The 20,154-nt window shown below is 39.3% G+C and overlaps 1 protein-coding gene across 1 annotated transcript; it reads left to right on the forward strand.

Moving 5' to 3' along the window:
• Nucleotides 1-1,163: 1,163 nt before the first annotated feature.
• On the forward strand, nt 1,164-4,824 carry LOC148032761 (uncharacterized). The gene is made up of 2 exons (XM_087683432.1): nt 1,164-1,855; nt 2,281-4,824. The coding sequence occupies exons 1-2, from the start codon at nt 1,796-1,798 to the stop codon at nt 4,198-4,200; spliced, it is 1,980 nt and encodes a 659-aa protein (XP_087539558.1). The 5' UTR covers nt 1,164-1,795; the 3' UTR covers nt 4,201-4,824.
• The last annotated feature ends 15,330 nt before the right edge of the window (nt 4,825-20,154 follow it).

Consider the following 20,154-nt stretch of genomic DNA (forward strand, 5'->3'; position numbering starts at 1 on the left):
AAATTTAGTATGAGGCTAGTTTTTTCATCAAAAGTTATCTTTTGAAGCTATGGGAGGACGTGGCTAAGGACATGGTGGTCCATGGGAGGAGATAAATGGGCATATAGGGGGGATGAAGGGATGCCTTATTAATATGGTGGTTGACTATGCAAATGACATTAGTTTGTGCTCCTTTTCAGAGTGGCACTCTAACCATTGGGTGGGTGCTTTGACACACACACATCTAAGGGCAAGGTCTAGTGCAATGTTTGATCCTCTCCCTTTTTACATCTCTTGGAGCTACCATGTCATCCTCTCTTTCAATTTCCTCAATTACAGCATATGATATAAGAAGCTTGTCATTTTGCATGATGGGAAAGTCTATGTTGTTCCCATGTAGTAGTATCAACGTCATGAGTTCTAAAAAGGAGAATACCCCACACTAGAATGTTGTAACTGGGAGTTCTATGTTATTCTCACATATTATGTGAAGATCATGAGCTCATAGAGGGGGGAGTTCTATGTTATTCTCACATATTATGTGAAGATCATGAGCTCATAGAGGGGATAGCACCCCATACCTAGTGTACTATAGAGAGCAAGAATGGGGATTCTGGATGCCTACAAGCCCATCCCTATTGCAACAAGCTAGGTACGGGGTGCTTCCCTTAATGAAGCCCTCATCTTGCAACAAGCTAGGTGGCTCCCTTTGTAGGTAAGTGCTCATGACATTCTCAGAGTTTGAGAAGGAATGGGATTCAAATTCGGAAAAATGAAAGAAACTTGCTTGTGGATGAGAGGATGCAATATTGCAAACATGATAGTGAGTTAGGGGAGACTCGGCGTGCGAATGTGTTTGGGTGGGGCTGAGGATGACCGTGGTGGGCAGGCGCAGCGCGTGAACGAGGCTCATGGATGATCGGACATGGGGATCTATATGGGCCTGAACGGCGTACTACTTGATTGATGCGAAGAGGCCAACTAGCCTTAACTAATGATGCAAGGGGAGCAGGCGCCCATGAAGGGACCATGCGGGCCTCATGATCGGGTGGACCAATGCCGTGGGACACGTGGCAGGCAGCCACGGGAGCCAAGCAAGCGGACAAGAATGTACTTGGCCACAAGGCTTTCTTTCCTTCACACCTCGAATTCTCTGCTCCAGTGCCCCCGCCCCCCTCACCCCCTCTCTCTCTCTCTCTTTGATTTTCGGTACTGGCCAGTGGCCGGGGCGAAAAAGAAAAACCTGCACCCCGCAGCCGGTACCCTCGCCTTTCTTCTCCTCCCAAAAATTCTCTCTTTCCTCTCCCTCTTCCTCTCACATTTTATCACAGACATATACCTACACAGGAAGCCCTTCCTCTTTTGCCTTCCCGAATCCCCTCCCTTCCCTTCCCTTCCCTGCCTGCCCTTCCTTTCATGAGTGCGTGCGTGCGCCTCTGCGGCCTCGCATCAGCATCATCATCATCTTCAATCGCCTTTCTCGATCTTGTTGCCTCCTGATCAGTCCTGACCGAAGCTCCTGCTAAACAAGCTTTTCTTTTGCGTACTCTCTAGCCTAATAAGCCTTGGTCTCATTTCTTCTCTAATTCTCGTCTTGCTGCTTCTTCTCTCTCCCTTCCTCCCTCCCGACCTCTCCGTCCATGCGGTCAATTATTGGAGTTTTCTACAACTCCTTCGATCATCCAGCTGCTGCTAACGCAATGGCGTTTGCCTACTTCCTCTAATATCGTCCCCCCTCTCTCTCTCTCTGTGTCACTCGCGCGCGCGCGCGCGCGCACGCACACACACACACACACTCTCTCTCTCAAACTTCACCATGCCTGGGAACTCCTTTTCCGCCCTGCGACGCCGCTGCGCTTGCTTCAGCAATCTGCAGGTAAGGATCGTTTCCGTTGCACTCCGTCTTCGCGAAGTCCCGAACACATGCAGCTTAACCGCACTAATTGCTTGCCCCGTCGTTCTTAACTCGAATGGAGATGTGTGAATCTTTCGGATCCCGAACACATGCACAATCACACTAATTGCTTGCCCCCGCGTTCTTGATTCAAATGGAGATGTATAAATCTTTCGCGCGCCTAATTCAACTTGAAAAATTGGCTGGATTGGATTGCACGCGCCTCAATTTGTGTTCAAGCATTTTCGCTTCTGGATTGTGTAGATGTGTAGGCTTAAGCATTTTAGTTTGCCCATTGTTTGAATGCTACTGCTGCTCGGATTTCGTCTTTATCTGTCAAGGATCGGATTCTCTTATCGAAGTTCAAGTTAATTCTTACGTCAACTGGCATTGTTCTCATACTGCAGCTTGCTGAGAAGTACCTTGAGAGGGCGAAACATCTCATCTCGACGCAAAAGAGAGACGATGCAGAAGCTGCGCTTGTTCCTCTTGAGGCAGCTCTGGAGATGAATCCAGAGTGGGAGAAAGCTCTAGAATTGAAGGCTAGGGCACTTCTCTATCTCAAGCGTTACAAGGAAGTGGTTGAAATGCTTCAGGAGTTCGTCCCGAGCCTTATGTCTCATGCCATACCTTCAGAAAGCCCTGTTTCAAAGGACAAGATGAAGCTCCTCTCAGGCTACGTCCTTCCGGGTGGTGAAAGATTAGGCAATTTTTCTCGCAATCACGCCTTCTCTGGTGCGAAACTGAATCAAAGGCTTTCCCCGCGCGCTAACAAAAACTTCTTTGAGAGACAGCAATGGAAGTATCTTGTTCTCGGCCAGGCTTGTTGTCACCTTGGTCTGATGGAAGACGCCATGGTTTTGCTTCAAAGTGGGAAAAGGACTGCATCAGTTATGTCTAGGAGAAGGAGCAACTGCATGCGAGATGACAATTTCTGTTCAGAAAGCATACCGGCAGCAGAATCAGATCTTGTGAACAACATGCTTGCAAACATCAAGTTTTTGCTCAGGCGCAGGGCAGCTGCCATGGCGGCCTTGGAAGCAGGCCTACATGGAGAGTCTGTGAGACATTTCTCGAAGATCATCGAAGGCAAGAAAGGCACACCTCAGGGCTTCATTGCAGATTGCTACCTGCATCGTGCCATAGCACACCAAGCCATGGGGAAGGTTGTGAATGCCATTGCAGATTGCAATAAAAACCTGTCTTTGAATCCTAACTGCACGAAAGCACTGAGTGTGAGGGCCTCTTTGTATCAAATGGTGAGTTGTTTTTCAGAATGCCTGCTGGATTTGCAGCAATTGAAAATGATCTATGAAGCTGCTCTTCGATATCAAATGTTGCCTGAGCCTCGCTGGACTATGAGACAACAGAACATCTCAGACATTGATTTACCAGGTGGCTTGGAGCACGTAAACACTAAAATTGCTTCCGCCAGGAGAAAATTAGCCAGTGGATGTCACCTAGACGCCCATACAATCCTTGACATGCCTTATGACTGCAAAATGGAGGATGTGGAGAAGGCGTACCTTCTCATCTCTCTGAAACACAGGCCAGACAAAGCCTCGCAGTTCCTTGACCGTTGCAATTTTGTGGATGGTAGGGATATAGACACTGTGAAGGAAGAAGCTAGAGCTTCTGCTGCGAGGCTTTCTAATTTGATACACAAAGCCTATACACAGCTTCTGTCCTCCATTGTGGACTTGGAGGCAGAGAAGAAGAGTAATCGTAAAAACAACAAATCAAGAGTAATGGTCAAAAGGACCATATCCAAAAATGGAGGAGAAAGATGCCTATCTACCATTGAAGAAGAAAGTAAAGCCTATGAAGGTGAGGCGGATAGTCCTGCCAAAATGCCGGATCCAGCAGAGAATCAGCAAAACTGCAGTTTCACCAAGGAGATAGATGTGAAAGGATGTGGCAAGAGCCAGCTTGACGAAAGCTCGGAGTACCCTTCTCTTGGCTTCCCCATAGACAAGGAGGGGATGGTAATGACGCTTGACGAAGGGCACATCAGCAAATTAGACTGCAAGGGCCTCAGTGACGAAAAGGTGGAAATGGAGGCCTTTACAGTCTCGAACAACCATGGCCGGAACATTGATACTGCCACAGCAGAGGACACGTTCTCTGTGCTAGCTACGGAAGGTGATGCAAGTTCAGTGAAATTGATGCTCATGATGGGAAATCGAGGCCTTTCTAGCAGCGCTCTTGTGAATGCTCTCTCTCAAGCCCTCTGCCACGACAACCTCCTAATCTCTCGCCAAGCCTCAACCTGGACGCATGGCCATGACTGGAACCTGCCACACCCCCAACCCCTACCTGTTACTTAGTCTCACTTATTCCTCCTCCTTTCTCTTTCACGCAGCATCATAATTGACCATGTACAAGATTACCCACCATGGTTCTTGACCTGACAGAACTAATAGTCTACTGTCTCATTCTCCCCCGCCCCTATACATTATCTACAGCATTATAAAACACAAATTGCCTTGGGCCAAGTCGTAAATGGGAGCTTTAGTGCTTTCCTCAAAAGGAAAAACAAACAAAAGGAGGAAGTACAAGCTCTAAGAAGCAGTAAGTTTGGCACTACTCTAAAACCTGGAATTATGGTATATAGATGGGATAAATCCTTGTTGAAGCAATTTGCTTACCGCATGCAAATGCTGGCAATCAACATGCTCAACATGCTCCAGAACCAAGACACTGATTCAAGTTAATTGGTAGTCCCTGCTGGCCCGCTGGGATTTTCAAATAAGTGTTTTTAGCAATATGTAAATCCTAAGTAGCAAACTCAACATAACTGTATATTTTAAGGAATCGATGCTAAAATTTAAAGGGTATTTTTGTTTATTTAAAATGTCGTTTCTAAACCTTTATTGATCCATAAACTTTCTTTCTTCAAGAGAGTACTTTTGATGCAAAGCCATAACCTTTCTTCAAGGTAGTCCTCTTGATGCAACTTTCATGTATTCTAGAAAGGCACTATGGAAATTCGCTTAATGTGAATAATGTAGAAATTTTAATAAATAGAGAGAATGTATAGAATTCTAGTCAAATAATATTCAAAATTTGTCTAAGGCTTTGCAAGTACCCTTAAAATATTGAATGAGGCGTCTTGCCAAATTTGCACCATCATGAGAGTAGCCTAAAGTTTGGTTAATTAGATTCATGGCAACTTTTAGCAAGCATGGTATTGGCAATGTCTTTGAGTCTTATTGAAGTGATGTCAAAGTTGTTTTAAAGGTGGAAATGAAAGGAAGGTCAAACATTGTTGAAATTTAAAGGGAATGCTTTCTCTTTTTGTTTAAAGTCAATTGCAAACCCTTATTGAGCCACAAAGTTAGTTTCTTCAAGAAAGCACTAGTGGTACAAAATCCATGCTCCTTTATGAAAGTGATATCAAATTTCTTTCATAATGATATATAGCTAAGTTTTATTAACCTCCTCCGCTACAATATATGAGGGGTAAAGCATTAGAATTTTGTTTAATGTAGTCATGAAAAAGTTTTAAAATGTCAAGCCATGCCATCAATGCACATGTTGAAATATGGGCTGGAACAGATAGTCAAAATTAGTGCCGGACCAACAATCATTTCCATGATTGTTTTGATATTTATAGAGAAGTTTTTCGTTGCATATATCTGTGAGCGCATAGAAAAGAGCTTTTGTAGGAGGAATCTAGACCTCATTGGGGGCCAAGATCCTTGTCATCCATGCCTGCTATCTTGTTCGACATGGACTAGTTGTTTCCTTGTATAAGATCTCAAAAATTAATGTACTAAAGCACTTGAATCACTTGAAACAATATCCAAGTCTAGTTAAGTGAACCGATGACAAAAACATATGTAGAAATGTATTTGATACAATGTCTAAGACATGACAACAAAAAAGAGGAGTAATAGACTAGATAAATGATAGACTAATAATACAACTTTACCATAAACAATATTACGATGGTACAAATAAGAGAGTACAAACAAAGTAATACAATTGATCAACCAAAAATGATGTAAGCAGAGAAGGATGAGAACCCCAATTGAAAATCTCATTCTCCGATGTTGGCTCCTTGATGCAATCCTACAATAAAAAAAAAACACAAATTATAACAACTCTTGAATAAATATAAAATTCATGCATGGCAATAGTACAATAATCATAGATCTCTATGCAAGAGGCATCATCAATATTGTGTATGCCTTGTTGGTGTATATAGACTCGTTCTTCAAAAAAAGTGAATGTCATGGAGGAGCATGAGGACATGGACTATTTGTTTCCTTGTGTAACATCTCAAGAATGAATGTACTAAAGCACTTCAATCACTTGAAACAATATACAAGAAACATATGTAGAATGAATGTACTAAAGCACTTCAATCACTTGAAACAATATACAAGAAACATATGTAGAAATACATTTGATGCAATGTCTACGACATGACAACTAAAAAGAGGAGTAATAGACTAGATAAATGATAGACTAAAATTACAACTATGCCATAGACAATACAATGATGATTCAAATAAGAGAATACAAACAAAATGATGTAACCAATCAACAAAAAACGATTATTCATAGAAGGATTTGATCCTTAATTGAAAATCTCATCCTTGTATATTGACTCCTTGACCCAATCCTACAACAAAAAACAAACACAAATTATAACATCTCTTGAATAAAATATAAGATGCATGCATGACAATAATACAACAATCATATACCTCTACATAAAAGGCATCATATGCCTTATTGGTGCATATATACTCGCTCTTCGTCAAGCGAATGCCATGGAGGAGCATGAGGATCCCCTTTGAAGATGTTTGAGTAATGCCTCATAACAAGGGGTTTCCCTCTAAGATGGAATTGCTTGTTCATAGTCTATTGCCCTCTACGTGTCCTTGTTTAAACATACTAAAGGCACATGGAATGCCTTTATGAAGGATAATACAATGATAATGTACACAAGCAAATGAAATTTTATTTGCACATAGAAGGTGAACATGCATGCAACTTCTCAATAATCTTAAATTGAGCATGCAAAGTGCATGGATGTACCCTTGGCAAGGGTATGCCAATAATAGGATCCCAAGAAAGGTCTAATCTTATCATTACTCCAACCCTACTAGCAAATTATCTCATGTTTCAAAACATATGTAGTATAAGCAGGGAAGGTTGTAGAAGATAGAATAATGGGGATTAATGTTGAAACAATTTATTAGAGAGAGACTATTGTGTTGGGATGCTAGGCAAATGGAGAGAGAGAGAGAGAGAGAGAGAGAGAGAGAGAGAGAGAGAGAGAGAGAGAGAGAGAGAGAGAGAGAGAGAGAGAGAGAGAGAGAGAGAGAGAGAGAGAGAGAGGGAGAGAGAGTAAGATTAGAGAGAGAAGAAGGTAAGGAGATAGAGGGGAGGAGAAGAGGGGGAGAGAAGGAGAAAAGAAGAGTATAGGGGAAAGAAGAGAAGGAGAAGATAAAGGAGAAGACTGTTATTTTATGTGAACCCTTCATAGGATGGGTGCAAGACTTTAATGCAAGATCAATTTGTATACCATTGATGTATATTTTGTATAATCCTTTCCATGCATGTACCATCTATGTGCATAACCCTCAAGATAACCTTATATGCTCTTTATGCTACATATGGTTTTGTCGCGTAGCACTGGGATGCAATGATTGTATTTGGGTACAAGGGTTTTGTGCGAACCTCAATGCGCCATATGCATAAATCTATGCAAGGTCATCTATGGTTGTGGAAAGAATTATCCTATAATCCCCTATGAGTTCATTAACTATTGAAAAATAAATTCAGGTTACTTGTTAAAATGAACTCATGCACATGCCAAAATGATATAACCTAGTCTCAATGAATGGCGGGGATGGCAATTAGTACCTGGATATTCGGATATGAATTATCCATACCCGACATTGTATTCGTATTAGTAGTAACGCCTTGGTCGGTGGCTCCATTGTTGGGTGCGAGATTACCATTGGTGAGTGTCTCCCTCCATTTGGGGGCCATACTTTCGGCTTATAAATCTCTCTCTCTCTCTCTCTCTCTCTCTCTCTCTCTCTCTCTCTCTCTCTCTCTCTCCCATTGGAGAGATAGCGTGCCGGTGTCACTCTCCTCTATTGCGATGGGGGGTTTAACTCGCGGGAAAAAGGGAGAAGAACAATGCATATGGTCACCCTCTAAGGAAGGGAAGAGAAGAAGAACCTTCTTGGAAGGTTCTCTCTGTCAAGATTGTGGGAGAGAAGGAAGGAGTCTCACTTGTAGCTTTCTTGCTTGCACAATGGGGGAATACACACAGAGGTGGAGGTTGAAAACAGTTTTCCTCTTCTTAGTTGTGTAAGCCAAAAAAAGAACTCTCATACAAAGAAATAGAAGAACCCTATATATGGGTCTTAAACCAAACTCAACTAACTAAGGTGGCATACTAACTGAGCCACGAATTGTCAAGATTGTGGGAGAGAAGGAAGGAGTCTTACTTGTAGCTTTCTTGCATGCACAATGGGGGAATACACACAAGGGTGGAGGCTGAAAACAGTTTTCCTCTTCTTCGTTGTGGAAGCCAAAAGAACTCACATACAAAGAAATAGAAGAACCCTATATATGGGTCTCAAACCAAACTCAACTAACTAAGGTGGCATACTAACTGAGCCACGAACTAGAGTAGATAAGGATAGCTATCATGTAGCTATTATTCATGGGCGGTGTACCAACCGCGTCTGCAACTGACAAGTCGGTGACATAAATACACAACGGTCACCCTGGCGTATCACGAGTGGAGCTCGATATCTCAACACTCCGCCTCGAGCTCAATCCCAATTCCTGCACACCAAGCAAGTCTCTAAACTTGCGCAGTTTCTTTGTGCCCAATGCCTTCGTGAATATGTCAGCTACCTGATCCTCTGTGCCGACATAAACTAGATCAATAAGACCTAGTAAAACCCTCTCTCGCACATAGTGATAATGCACCTCAATGTGCTTTGTTCTAGCATGATAGACTGGGTTATTTGCCAAGTGTATACTACTCATGTTGTCACAATAAATGACAACTGGCCCATCTGTAGACTGATGCATATCATAAAGTAGCTTATGCAACCAAGCTACCTCACATGCGGCCATTGCTGCACCCCTGTACTCAGCCTCTGTGCTCGACAAGTCAACTGTAGGCTGTTTCTTGCTGCTCCAAGTGATCGCAGCACTCCCAAAAGAGAACACATATCCATTGGTAGATCGTCTATCAGAAATAATACCAGCCCAATCAGCATGAGTGTATCCATGCAACTGTATCTAAACTCTAGTCTCATAAAATAGTCCATACTGCAATGTGGACTTCACATACTTGAGTATGCGTCTAGCCGCATCCAAATGTGGTTTCCTTGGAGCCTGCATCAACTGACTTACCAATCCAACAGCATAGCTCAAATCTGGCCTGGTAATAGTCATATAAATCAAACTTCCTACTATGTGGGTGTACATAGTAGGGTCTTCTAAAAGCCCACCTGCATCTGTGCTCAGCTTCACATTCTGCTCCAAAGGAACTGAAATAGGCTTACAGCCTGTCATCCCATATTTGGATAGCATGTCCAATCCATACTGCCTCTGCAAGAGCTGTATCCCACTTGGTGATCTAATCACCTCAATGCCCAAGAAACAACGCAGCTCTCCCAAATCCTTCATCTCAAACTTCTGCTTCAATAGCATTTTCACATGAAGGATATCTTCATCACTGTCACCTGTCATAATCAAATCATCAACATAAATGACAAGTAGCATAATACCTTTCTCTATTTTTCTCACATAAAGTGAGAAATCTGCCTTGGAAATCTGAAAGCCAATAGTAACTAGATACTGTCCTATCTTGTCAGACCGTGCTCTAGGTGCTTGCTTCAAGCCATACAAGGCTTTCTTCAACCTGCAAACAAACTCAGGATAAATAGCATGCACATAACCTGGTGGCTGCTCCATATAGACCTCTTCTTGCAAATCACCATGCAAAAAGGCATTCTTTACATCCATCTGATGTAAAGACCATCCCTTTGATGCAGCCATAGCAATGACTGCTCTTACGGTTGCCATCCTTGCAACCGGACTGAATGTTTCTTCATAGTCAATGCCATATGTTTGTGCATACCCCTTGACTACTAATCTTGCCTTGTATCTGTTCACAGACCCACATTAGGGGAGTTTTGAGGTCTCGAAAATGCCCTGTAAGAGATCCTAGAGAGAGAAAACAATTTACGAAATAAAATCATTTTATAGAATTTTTAAAAGGTTTATATTTTGGTAAGTTAAAATATCAAAATTCGTTAATAAGTCATTGTCGTGATATTCTCGTGGTCACATCAAACCTAGAAATCTAGGTCGCCATAAAGTTGGCAAGGTTGTCATAATGAAGATCTTACCTCTCCTCATTAAAGTGAAAAGTAATATTCAATTTGAATTTTGGTGGATACTCGATTGCCTCCCTCTATCGTTTCTCCATCGTTTCTCTCTTCTTTTTTTCTCCTCCTTATTAGTCTCTTCTTTGTTTTCGTTCTTGCTTCTAATCATATCCTTAGCTATGGATCAATCACCCAATGATCTCTGTAACTCAGCTATGGATCAATCATCTAATGATCTCTGTAGCTCTCATAAAAGACCTCTCTATCATCTTCATATTGAGTTGGACAGTGAGTATGAACCGATAAGAAAGAGAACAAAATCTATCACGGTTACAGAGTCTATGAAACATATACTGAGGTTTGAAGGAAAGAAGAATATTGATCTTTGGTTAGATGGAAAGCTATATCCCAAAGATCCTAGCAGAAATAGCACTCCTCCTTTCTATAATAGCTCGTCATTAATGAGGTTTATTGGCGATGGCTACAATGGATTTTTAGGTTATACACTTAATCTTGTTGCAGAAAAGGATATCCTTGGACTAGAGAATCATCTTTTGATGAAACACAATATAGAGTTGTTGCAGAAGCTAGAGGATTGTCAACAAAAAATTCATTCATTGGAAAAGCGTATCAAAGCTTATCAACAAAAGCAAACTTTATTAGGCCTTCGAAATCGACAAAGAGCTCTTAAAAATATTGAGAATCTCAAACGAGGAGGAGGAGGCTGTGGTAAAAGAATCCAAGCAGCAAGGTATATTTTTTTTCACTTGAAAAATCTTAAATATGGCTTTATTTAAACTACTTGCATTGATTTGTGATGTTAATTTTGCTTAGATCTCTTCTACAACCAAATGCAAGTGAAAGAGATTCTTTAAAAGCAGCTCAGTTTTATTATCATCTTCTTCCTTCAGTGGTTTCAAAGGATATTTTGGAGAAGAAGAAATTTAAAAAGGCAAAGAAACAATGCTTGGAGTCATTTGTGAAGGATCATTCTTTGGATTCTGAGTTAGTACAGAAGACACTGGATAGTATTGGTATCAGTCGAGATGCTTATATGCAACTTTTCCAACTTTTACAATCAAATATGAAGCAAGGACAGGTACACAATTGCATACTTCCGAAACCATTTGTGGTTAGGACTATCAGACAGAGAGTTAATAACAAAGTGATTGAGATTCTAGGTGAGCCTTTTCATATCAAGGCTAGCTTCAAGGGCAAGAAAAAGGAGGTTACATTCAATGAATTTAACAATATTTTCCTTGACTTGCCCACCCTACAATGCTTAATGATCAAATTTTATGACTTGTCAGTAGTTGAGGCACAGGGAGTGGCTAGATTTGTGATTAAACTTGATGAAAGTGAGATTCTGAAATGTAAAAAATTGGAGAGAATCTCTATCACCTTGATGAATAGAGCACTTTCGTCAAGTCATTGCAATCACTCAACATCATTTAGTGTTCAATCTGAATATAACATCTGGTGGCTAGGAGCATTTGAGGTAGATACTGAGAATTTTGATATACTATATTGGGTTTTTCATCAAACATCAATACCTAATGTTATTCAAAGGCAACAAGCAGGAGAAGAGCTATTTGTTGAAGGATTAGGGAACTACAGGATTGAGTGGCACATAGCTGGTGACCTAAAGACACTCAAATGTATGTATAATGTATCAAAGGGAGCTAACTCGAGATCTCCTTGCTTATACTGCATGTCACCAGCTGTAGAGTTAAACTCAAGCAATTGGAATAGAGCTCCCTCTAGGCACAATAAGGATCCACAGTTTAAACCAGTCTTGGACATTCCTTTGGCGAATGCCCATATTTGTACACTTCATGCACTTTGCAGGATAATCGAAAAGCTTGTTCATCTCTATATAGGATTTGCATGGAAGTTGAAGCCATTATCAACTAGAACAGATGCTATAACAAAGGTTGAAAAAGTTCTCTCTGCAATTGGTTTGCATGGTGGCAATGTTGTTATTGAACCAGATCTTCAAAATTCTAAGGATGGTAATTGTGTCCCAAAAAAACCATCTATTGGTGGAGTGAAGGCTAGAAGGTTTCTAGGCTTTCATGGGAGACTTGGCAAGATAAACTCGAGAAATGGTGGCTCAACTATTAAATTTAATCAGTGGAAATCCCTACATAATGCAGTTAAGGATCACACTGATAATGGACAAGCTCGAAATAGAAAAGCTAAAGTTTGGGAAACACTAGACAAAGTGTTTTTTTATTGTGATAAGACTGAATGGAATGACGATGATCTCAAAGACTTTAAAAACCAATTGAACCTTTTCAAAAAGGCGATGACAGAAGCTTGGGGTGATCAACACTTTACTCACTATATGGTAAGAAGTTTGTATATGTTTGTTTCTTCATTGTCGAACTCATATAATGTTTTTTAATAACTTTCCTTATTTGTTGACTATGCAGCATATTCTATACAACCATGCTCCATACTTTATTAAACAATATGGATCTCTATCTATCTGGTCAACCCAAGGTATGGAAAAATCACATTATCAAGCAAGAACAAAATATTTCAGACATACAAGACATGGAGGTGGAAGACACAAAGCCAACAGTTTATTAGAGGTCTTTCAATGGTTCTATCGACAAATTTGGCATAAATTCAAGCTTAAAGATACAACCACATCAAGCAATACATCATCTTTAGCAAGGACTATACAAATTGTTACCCAAAGAAGAAAAGATAGATATTTAAATTCTTGCGCAAAGCAAAGATTTACAGAATGGTTACAAACCAAACAAAGAGTTGGGAAAAGATGGGTTTCAAGAAACCCTTAATCTTTGGCATCTTCTAGTCTGATTGTGTTGCAGAAGAGTCCTTAGTTTCAGGCACCTCAACAGGGCCTTCAGTGGAGTCCTTGGTTTCAGGTAGCTCGACAGGGCCTCTAGAGGAATCTTTTGTTTCATCCCACTCAATAAGACCTCTGTATTTCAAAAACTCTTGTTTTCGATAGCCCGGAAGAAGCTTCAAATTCTTACTATCTCCTACATAAGAGAGCAAATAGGAGCCAAGAACTCCAAAATATCCAGCTCTAGAACCACTGTATCCAGGCATAAAGCCAAAAACTCTTATGGCTTCTTCCTTCTCCACCAAAATGATCTTGTCCAAACCTCTGCTGAAAACTTGAGATCCAATAACCTTTGAGATAGCTCTCAAAGCCATCATTGGTAGACTTGGAGAGCTTGACAATCTACTATGATATATTACAATTGTTTGATTGTTTAAGTTTCCAATATAATGGCCAAGGCTTTGATTTTTTCCAAGCTTCATTGGCCTAGAGCCCTTGGCCCTTCCAAGAAAGTTGTCCAGATCTTCAATCTCAATCTATAGAACAAACCACAACAGTACAAGATATAAGATATTTATCTATAATGCATAATAAAGTCTAACATAAACTCAATGGGTAACTTCAAATTATATTTCATACCTTAGGGTGTTCATCTTCTTCAAGAAGACTATCATCATAAAGATTTATTGAACTCTTGGGCTTCTCATCTGATGGTGACTTCAATCTCTCTTCATACCCTACATCATCAATATGAAGTTTCTTCTGGACTTGCAAGAACTCTTCTTCTGTAGGTAGCCCCCCCTTTTCGTATTCTATGATCTGATTAATACATGTATGTAAGGCTATAGAGCTATCTTGGAAATTCTCTCCCTCAACATCAAGACTTGCTAGTGGTTCTTGTTCATAACCTATAAAATTCATGTCATTTTTGCCCCAACCTGCAAGGATTGCTAAGCAATAATCTTCTCTAAGATCAAAAAGATGTTGAATATCATTTAGCAACACATATCTCTTCTTGTTGATAAGATAAGTGGGAAATGTTGGAACACAGGCAAGAGGACCTTCTTCATCAACCTGTGCACTTGGCTCAATCTCCTTTTCTTCCACCATTGTGATATTGTCACTCTTGAATAAACCTACATCAAAACCTTGGACAAGTTGATTCTCAACATCTTCTTGGAACATCTCCTCCTTCTCTTCGACCTCCTTATCCATACTTGCAATATCCTCTAGCTTTCTCTGTTGGTCTATATCTGGAGAAGAATTTTCCATGTACTGAAGATACACAATAAATCCAACGTCCTTGTGGATTAGAAGGCATTGGTGTTGATACCTGTGGAAAGGGCAACATGTTTCTTTCTTTCTGAATTCCTCATCAATGAGGTTGAACCTGCCGAGCAAAGTTGACCTGGATGTATTGGTGGCTCCCATGACATCACTATAATGAACAAATCCATTGACTTCCAAACCTTGCACATGTCTATCATAAAAACATCTGTACTCCTTAAGTTTATCATCAAGATCCTCTAATAACTCCTTCAAATCAAAAGGAACATTGAAAATTTCCCTGATATAGCAAAACTTGGAAGAATTTCCAGTGATGTGTAAAAAATCAAAGAGCCTATCATCAGATGTCTCAATTATCTCCTCCTCATCCATTCCTTCCAGAGATAGCTTCCTCTTTGTCATTTTGACCAGAAAAATATTTATCCCTGAAAAAAAAAAGCAGAAAAGAACCAATATCCAATAAAACAAGATGATATTATGGAAAGAGGCCCCAACATTGATTTTCCAAGACAAAAAAATCAAAACAGGAGAATTTTTTTAGTTGACCGGTGAAACGCGAAAATTCAAGTGTGTAAGGCAAATGCCTGTGAAGGAATCGCGTTTCATCAGACACTAGCTTGAAGACAAAAATTATTCTAAAATGTGGCCGGTGAAACGCGATACTAAGAAAAATATCATCAACAGAGACATTGTCTCGCGTTTTACTTGTCAAAAATTGCAAATGAAGAAAAGAAACATGAACAATAAATAAATTCTATGGAAACACACAAATTGATGATATAATCATTTTTGGAAAAGATATGCTGCATTTGAAAGATAGAAAGCACATAAGATCTTTAATTGTTTAAGTGTTATAAAACATTCTTTCTATATTAATCAAATTTATTTTGTTAAAATGCTTGTAATAAAAAAAATTGTTACCTATCAAAGATTGTTGAACTGCTCTCCACACAGGATGCAAGGACCTTGAAGGGAATTTGAGACGAAATTTTGGCAGAGAAGAAGACAATGTCGGAGAAATGGGTTTGAAATGATTTTATATCGACCGTTAAGCATGTGGTGATAGTTCCAACGAAAAAGTTTGTGTAATAATGGAAATACACGTGTGTGACTTAACACAGCGTAATAAACTCCTCAGAAGACGTGCGCATTCTCTTTTTCCAAAAATACGTTATACGTGTGTTAAATAACCCTTTTCCAAGTAAATAAAAAATTCCGATAAGCGAGGGTACGTCACACGTGTGTTATTAACACTTTGCGAAGAACGTTGAGTCCATGCAAATTCACCGCCTTCAGCTTTCATCGCATTTCATCGCTACTCCATCTTTGTTTTTGGTGTTCCTTCCAGTCTCCACGCATTTCCTTCTAATCTCCAAGCATTTCACTGCTTCCCCAACAAAGCAAACCTTCAAGCATATTGTCATCTTTAGGCTGAAATTGTGAAGAACAAGCTAAGAAGAAGGTATGGTTTCTGCATCTTGCTTTTCAATAACAAGCTCCATTCAATGCATTGTTTTGATATTTTTCCTTAATCCTTTATGTTATTATTAGCTCATGACCACTACAAAAGAATTTTTTCCACAGTGAAAGCATTCCTTAATATAATGGATATTCAAGAAAATCTTACTGTGATCTGCATGAGCTATCTGAAATCCATGCTGCTGTAAATAATTACTTATCTGAGAATTCCATGCTCTCGGTGACTGTTTCTTTCCTCCCTAATTCTATGGATATTTTAAGTAATCTTAAAAGCTTTCCTTGGTCAATTTTTATGCTATTCATGAGCTGTCCGGTGAAACGCGAAAATAAGGTACTTCAAGCAGGTTTCCTGGCTTAAATTCGCGTTTCACTGGACACAATGGACAACAAGTCCGGTGAAACGCGAAAAGAAGCAGCTGCAAGGAGGCGCCTTGCTTGACACTCGCGTTTCACTAGACAGCTCGAGAAAAATTCAGCTGATACGAGAAAACGCCATGCAGCATAGATAACTCTTGTCTGGGACTTGCGTTTTGCTTTACATGCTGGAGAATAAGTAACATATGTTTTTTTGGCAGATGGCTAGGACTAAGGCAACAGCAAGAAAAGAGAAGATTGATCCTAGGGATTTAGTATCAAAGATTCATCAGTCTTCAAAGCCTCAGAAGCTCTCTAGAAAGTCAAAGCCAAGGAGAAGGTTTTCTCAAAATGTCAGGTGTCTAAGGGAGATTAGGAAGGCAGTAAATGCTCTTGACAATGCAATTCCAAAGTTGTCTTTTCAGAGGCTTGTCAGGGAAATTTGTGACAGATATAGTTTGGATAGTTTCAGATGGACAAGAACAGCTCTTAATTGTATACAAGAAGCCACAGAGGATTTTCTAATTGAGTTTTTCCAAGATGCCTACATTTGTGCTGCTCATGCTCATAGGCTCACACTCATGGACAAGGACATGGTAATTCTTAGGAGGCTAAGATATAGATTTTCAAAGGTCCTTGAGCCAATTCCCCTCACTGATATGAAGACATTTAATATCCTTAATGTGCCCCCAGCTAGAAGAAAGAAAGATGATTCTGGTGTCAGGGTTGAGGATGTCACCCATGAGAAGGATACAAGGCAACATGAAAAAGAGGAGAAGGCTAAAGAGGAACAAGCAGATAAATGGAGAGAGTATAGGAGGCAAAGGGTTGAAGAAAGGGAAATAGAGCAACTAGAGTCCTTTGAAAATGAGCTAGCCACCCTTCTTGAAGCAACTAATCCAAAAGGATTCAGTGTGTTTTGTTTCTTACCTGGTGACTTAGGCAAAATAACTGAGGTTATCTCCTTTGATGCTGCATGTGTTCAGATTCTTAAGGATAAAAGAAGAGAAGTAAATGACAGTCTTATTCTTGCTGGCCTAAGGTATGTCCATCCATAATTACTTATACTTTTTGATATTTTTTTAGCAATAAGATTTTTCTTGTTTATACTCACTATTTCTATGCCTTTTCTAGGTGTATAATGCATGAGTTTCCTTTGGATATACAACAAAAAATTGAGGTTTTTGATCCATCTATCTCATTCTTTATGAGGAATGAGCTTGATGCAAGTTTTATTGAGCACTGGCTCAATTTGATTGACTTCGATACTTTGGAGCTGCTTATAATTCCATATAATGAAAAGTAAGTGATTCAATATTCTATTAGAGTTTTTGAGATTTTATCCTACTAATTTGTTGAGATATGATTGCTTTTAGTTCTCATTGGAGCTTGATTGCAATAGACCTTGTGGATAAGCAATGCTTTTTAATCAACTCTATGAAAGGAAGCCATGGAAATGCTAAATTGTAAGTTATATTATCCAAGGGCTCCTTGATATTTCAATTCTTTTTTTTGTAAGTACTCTAAATTTCAACATATTTTATATACAGAGGTGCCAAAAGATTAATTGAAGAGCTAGAGAAAAGACCCCCTATGCCATCTGATTTGCTTGCAACAATGCAATATAGACAAGTTGCAGTAAGTTATTCATTAAAATAATTGAAACATGAGTTTGTTCTATGAACTACCATTCGTCCTCTTTATAGTTTTACTTTGTGTTGGTGGTTGCAGTGTCCCCATCAGGATGATAGCCATTCTTGTGGCTGGAGGGTGATTGCAAATGCTAGAAGAATGGTTAACTTTGTTTATCTTAATGATGATAAACATGTAAAGGTAATATGAAAGATGCTAAACTTTAAGATAGATATTAATTGAAAATAGTCCATTGATGATAAAAATATAGTCTATTGTAAGAACAATAATGAACTAAAACTCTTTTTTCTATAAATGTGTGACAGTTTTCGAAGGATTGCTATACATCTGAGCATATTTGGTACATCAGAGCAAAGCTCTTGAAGTATATGATAATCAATTGTATACAACCAACAACAGAGATTGGTGGGGATTTGCACCATGAAGGAGATGTGGTGCCTATAACCACGGAAGGCAAATCCACAGCTTCAACACCTTCTATACCCAAGACATCAAAGAAAGGCAAAAGGACTCCTAGAAAGGATAGTTCTCCAAAAAAGAAATAGCTTTGCCATATCGCCTTGTAGGCCTTCATATATAGAAATTTGCCCTTCAGCCCTTGTATATCTCATAGAGATGGCAGATAGACATCTGCTACAAAATTTGTACATGTATTTTATATTGATAGTAAAGATATCTTTTCTTGAATGTCATTGCAGTGTATTTTATTTTCTCTCCTTTTCGATATCTGCAAAAAATAAATTACAAATGTTTGTTAGTTAGAAAGTGAGATCTTGATATACATCTAAGTAGATATAATATGATGTGAAAACTTACTCGTTTCTTGTCAAGTTGGAATACAAAGGAGCATGGTAGTTCAATGTCTTCATTTTGTAAATCCATCCTCACTTGATGTAGCGTACATGATTTTCTGATCTTTAAGATTGCAATAATATACTCGTTGAACCAAATATCAAGATCCACAATAGGATCCTTGCTGAAATCATTAAGATTCTGGTCTAAAGCAACTAGACTACTACCAACAAAATGCCATCGACTATAGTAAAAGCTAAGGATAAAATTTTGAGTAGCAATCATATATTTACAAGCTATAGAGTCTTGATCTATCTTACATATAATTTTTCATTCTGTCCTTGTATCCCATCCTTCATCAACAAATTGTATGATATGATCATATGTTAGTCTCTTCACTGAAAGCATGGTTTTTGTTATTCTTATCTCCATATTAGAGAAGAAATCAATAAATATATTAATAGGCATAAATAAAGTAACTTTGCTTAGCCTACTTGAGATATTAGATTTTAGTGCTTTCTGGATCTCAGAAAATATCTTACATCTATAGCCCTCACTAGTAGCTGGACTTGGCAAAGGCCACTCAAAGCTTGAAAAATCTGGCAAAGGAAGGAGTTTTATTGATCCCCATTGGCAACACCGCATAGGAATAACATAAGAATGGTCATAAAAGAATATTCCATTCTCTGCAAGCTCTGTCTTCTTTCTACCTCTATACATTTCTTCTCCAATTGAACCATGTATAACATCAATAACATCAATAATAGATTCCACTGGTTGCCATTCCTCAAGATTCGAGGGATAGACATCTACAAGACAAACAAATATTATAATGGAAAAACCTAAACCATGTTTAAGAAAGGAAAAACTTTAAGAATCAAATTCTTACAATTTGGTCTATGCATTGGAAGCTTTGAAGATCCAGGTTTCAAACACAGCTCTCTATGCATGAACACATGTTGCACTAGTACCTCTTTGATACTATTCTTATTTGCTCCAAGCTTAAAATCTCGGATTCTGCCCTTCCAAGCAGAGATAAACGAGCTCTCATGTCTTTGCCTTTTTCCACGTTTTGCTTGTTGCATGGTGATCCAACTACCTTTGCTAATGATAGTAGGAATCCATCTTCCATCAGTTTGGAATGAGTTAAACACTGATATGGATGTGATTTGGGAGCTTGGACGCCTTGTTGAAGGTCGAATTTCTGTATCCATGGTAGAAGAGAGAGATACATGCACACAGAGAGAGAGAGAGAGAGAGAGAGAGAGAGAGAGAGAGAGAGAGAGAGAGAGATAGAGAGAGAGAGAGAGAGAGAGAGAGAGAGAGGACTAGGCTATCATAACGGAGGGAAAAACAATAGAGGAATAAAAGAAACGAGGGAAAAAACTGAGCGCCATACTTTTCACCAATTTGAATTTCGATTACATCAGTCATTATCATTAATCTAGAAACATCATTAAATAAAAGTAGCAGAGACTCTATGCCATTAATGCAAAATATGTCATAATCACGAATAT

This window comes from Lygodium microphyllum, chromosome 8, assembly GCF_053477565.2.
Source record: "Lygodium microphyllum isolate KBCC chromosome 8, Lygodium_microphyllum_v1.1.10, whole genome shotgun sequence".
NCBI lineage: Eukaryota > Viridiplantae > Streptophyta > Polypodiopsida > Schizaeales > Lygodiaceae > Lygodium > Lygodium microphyllum.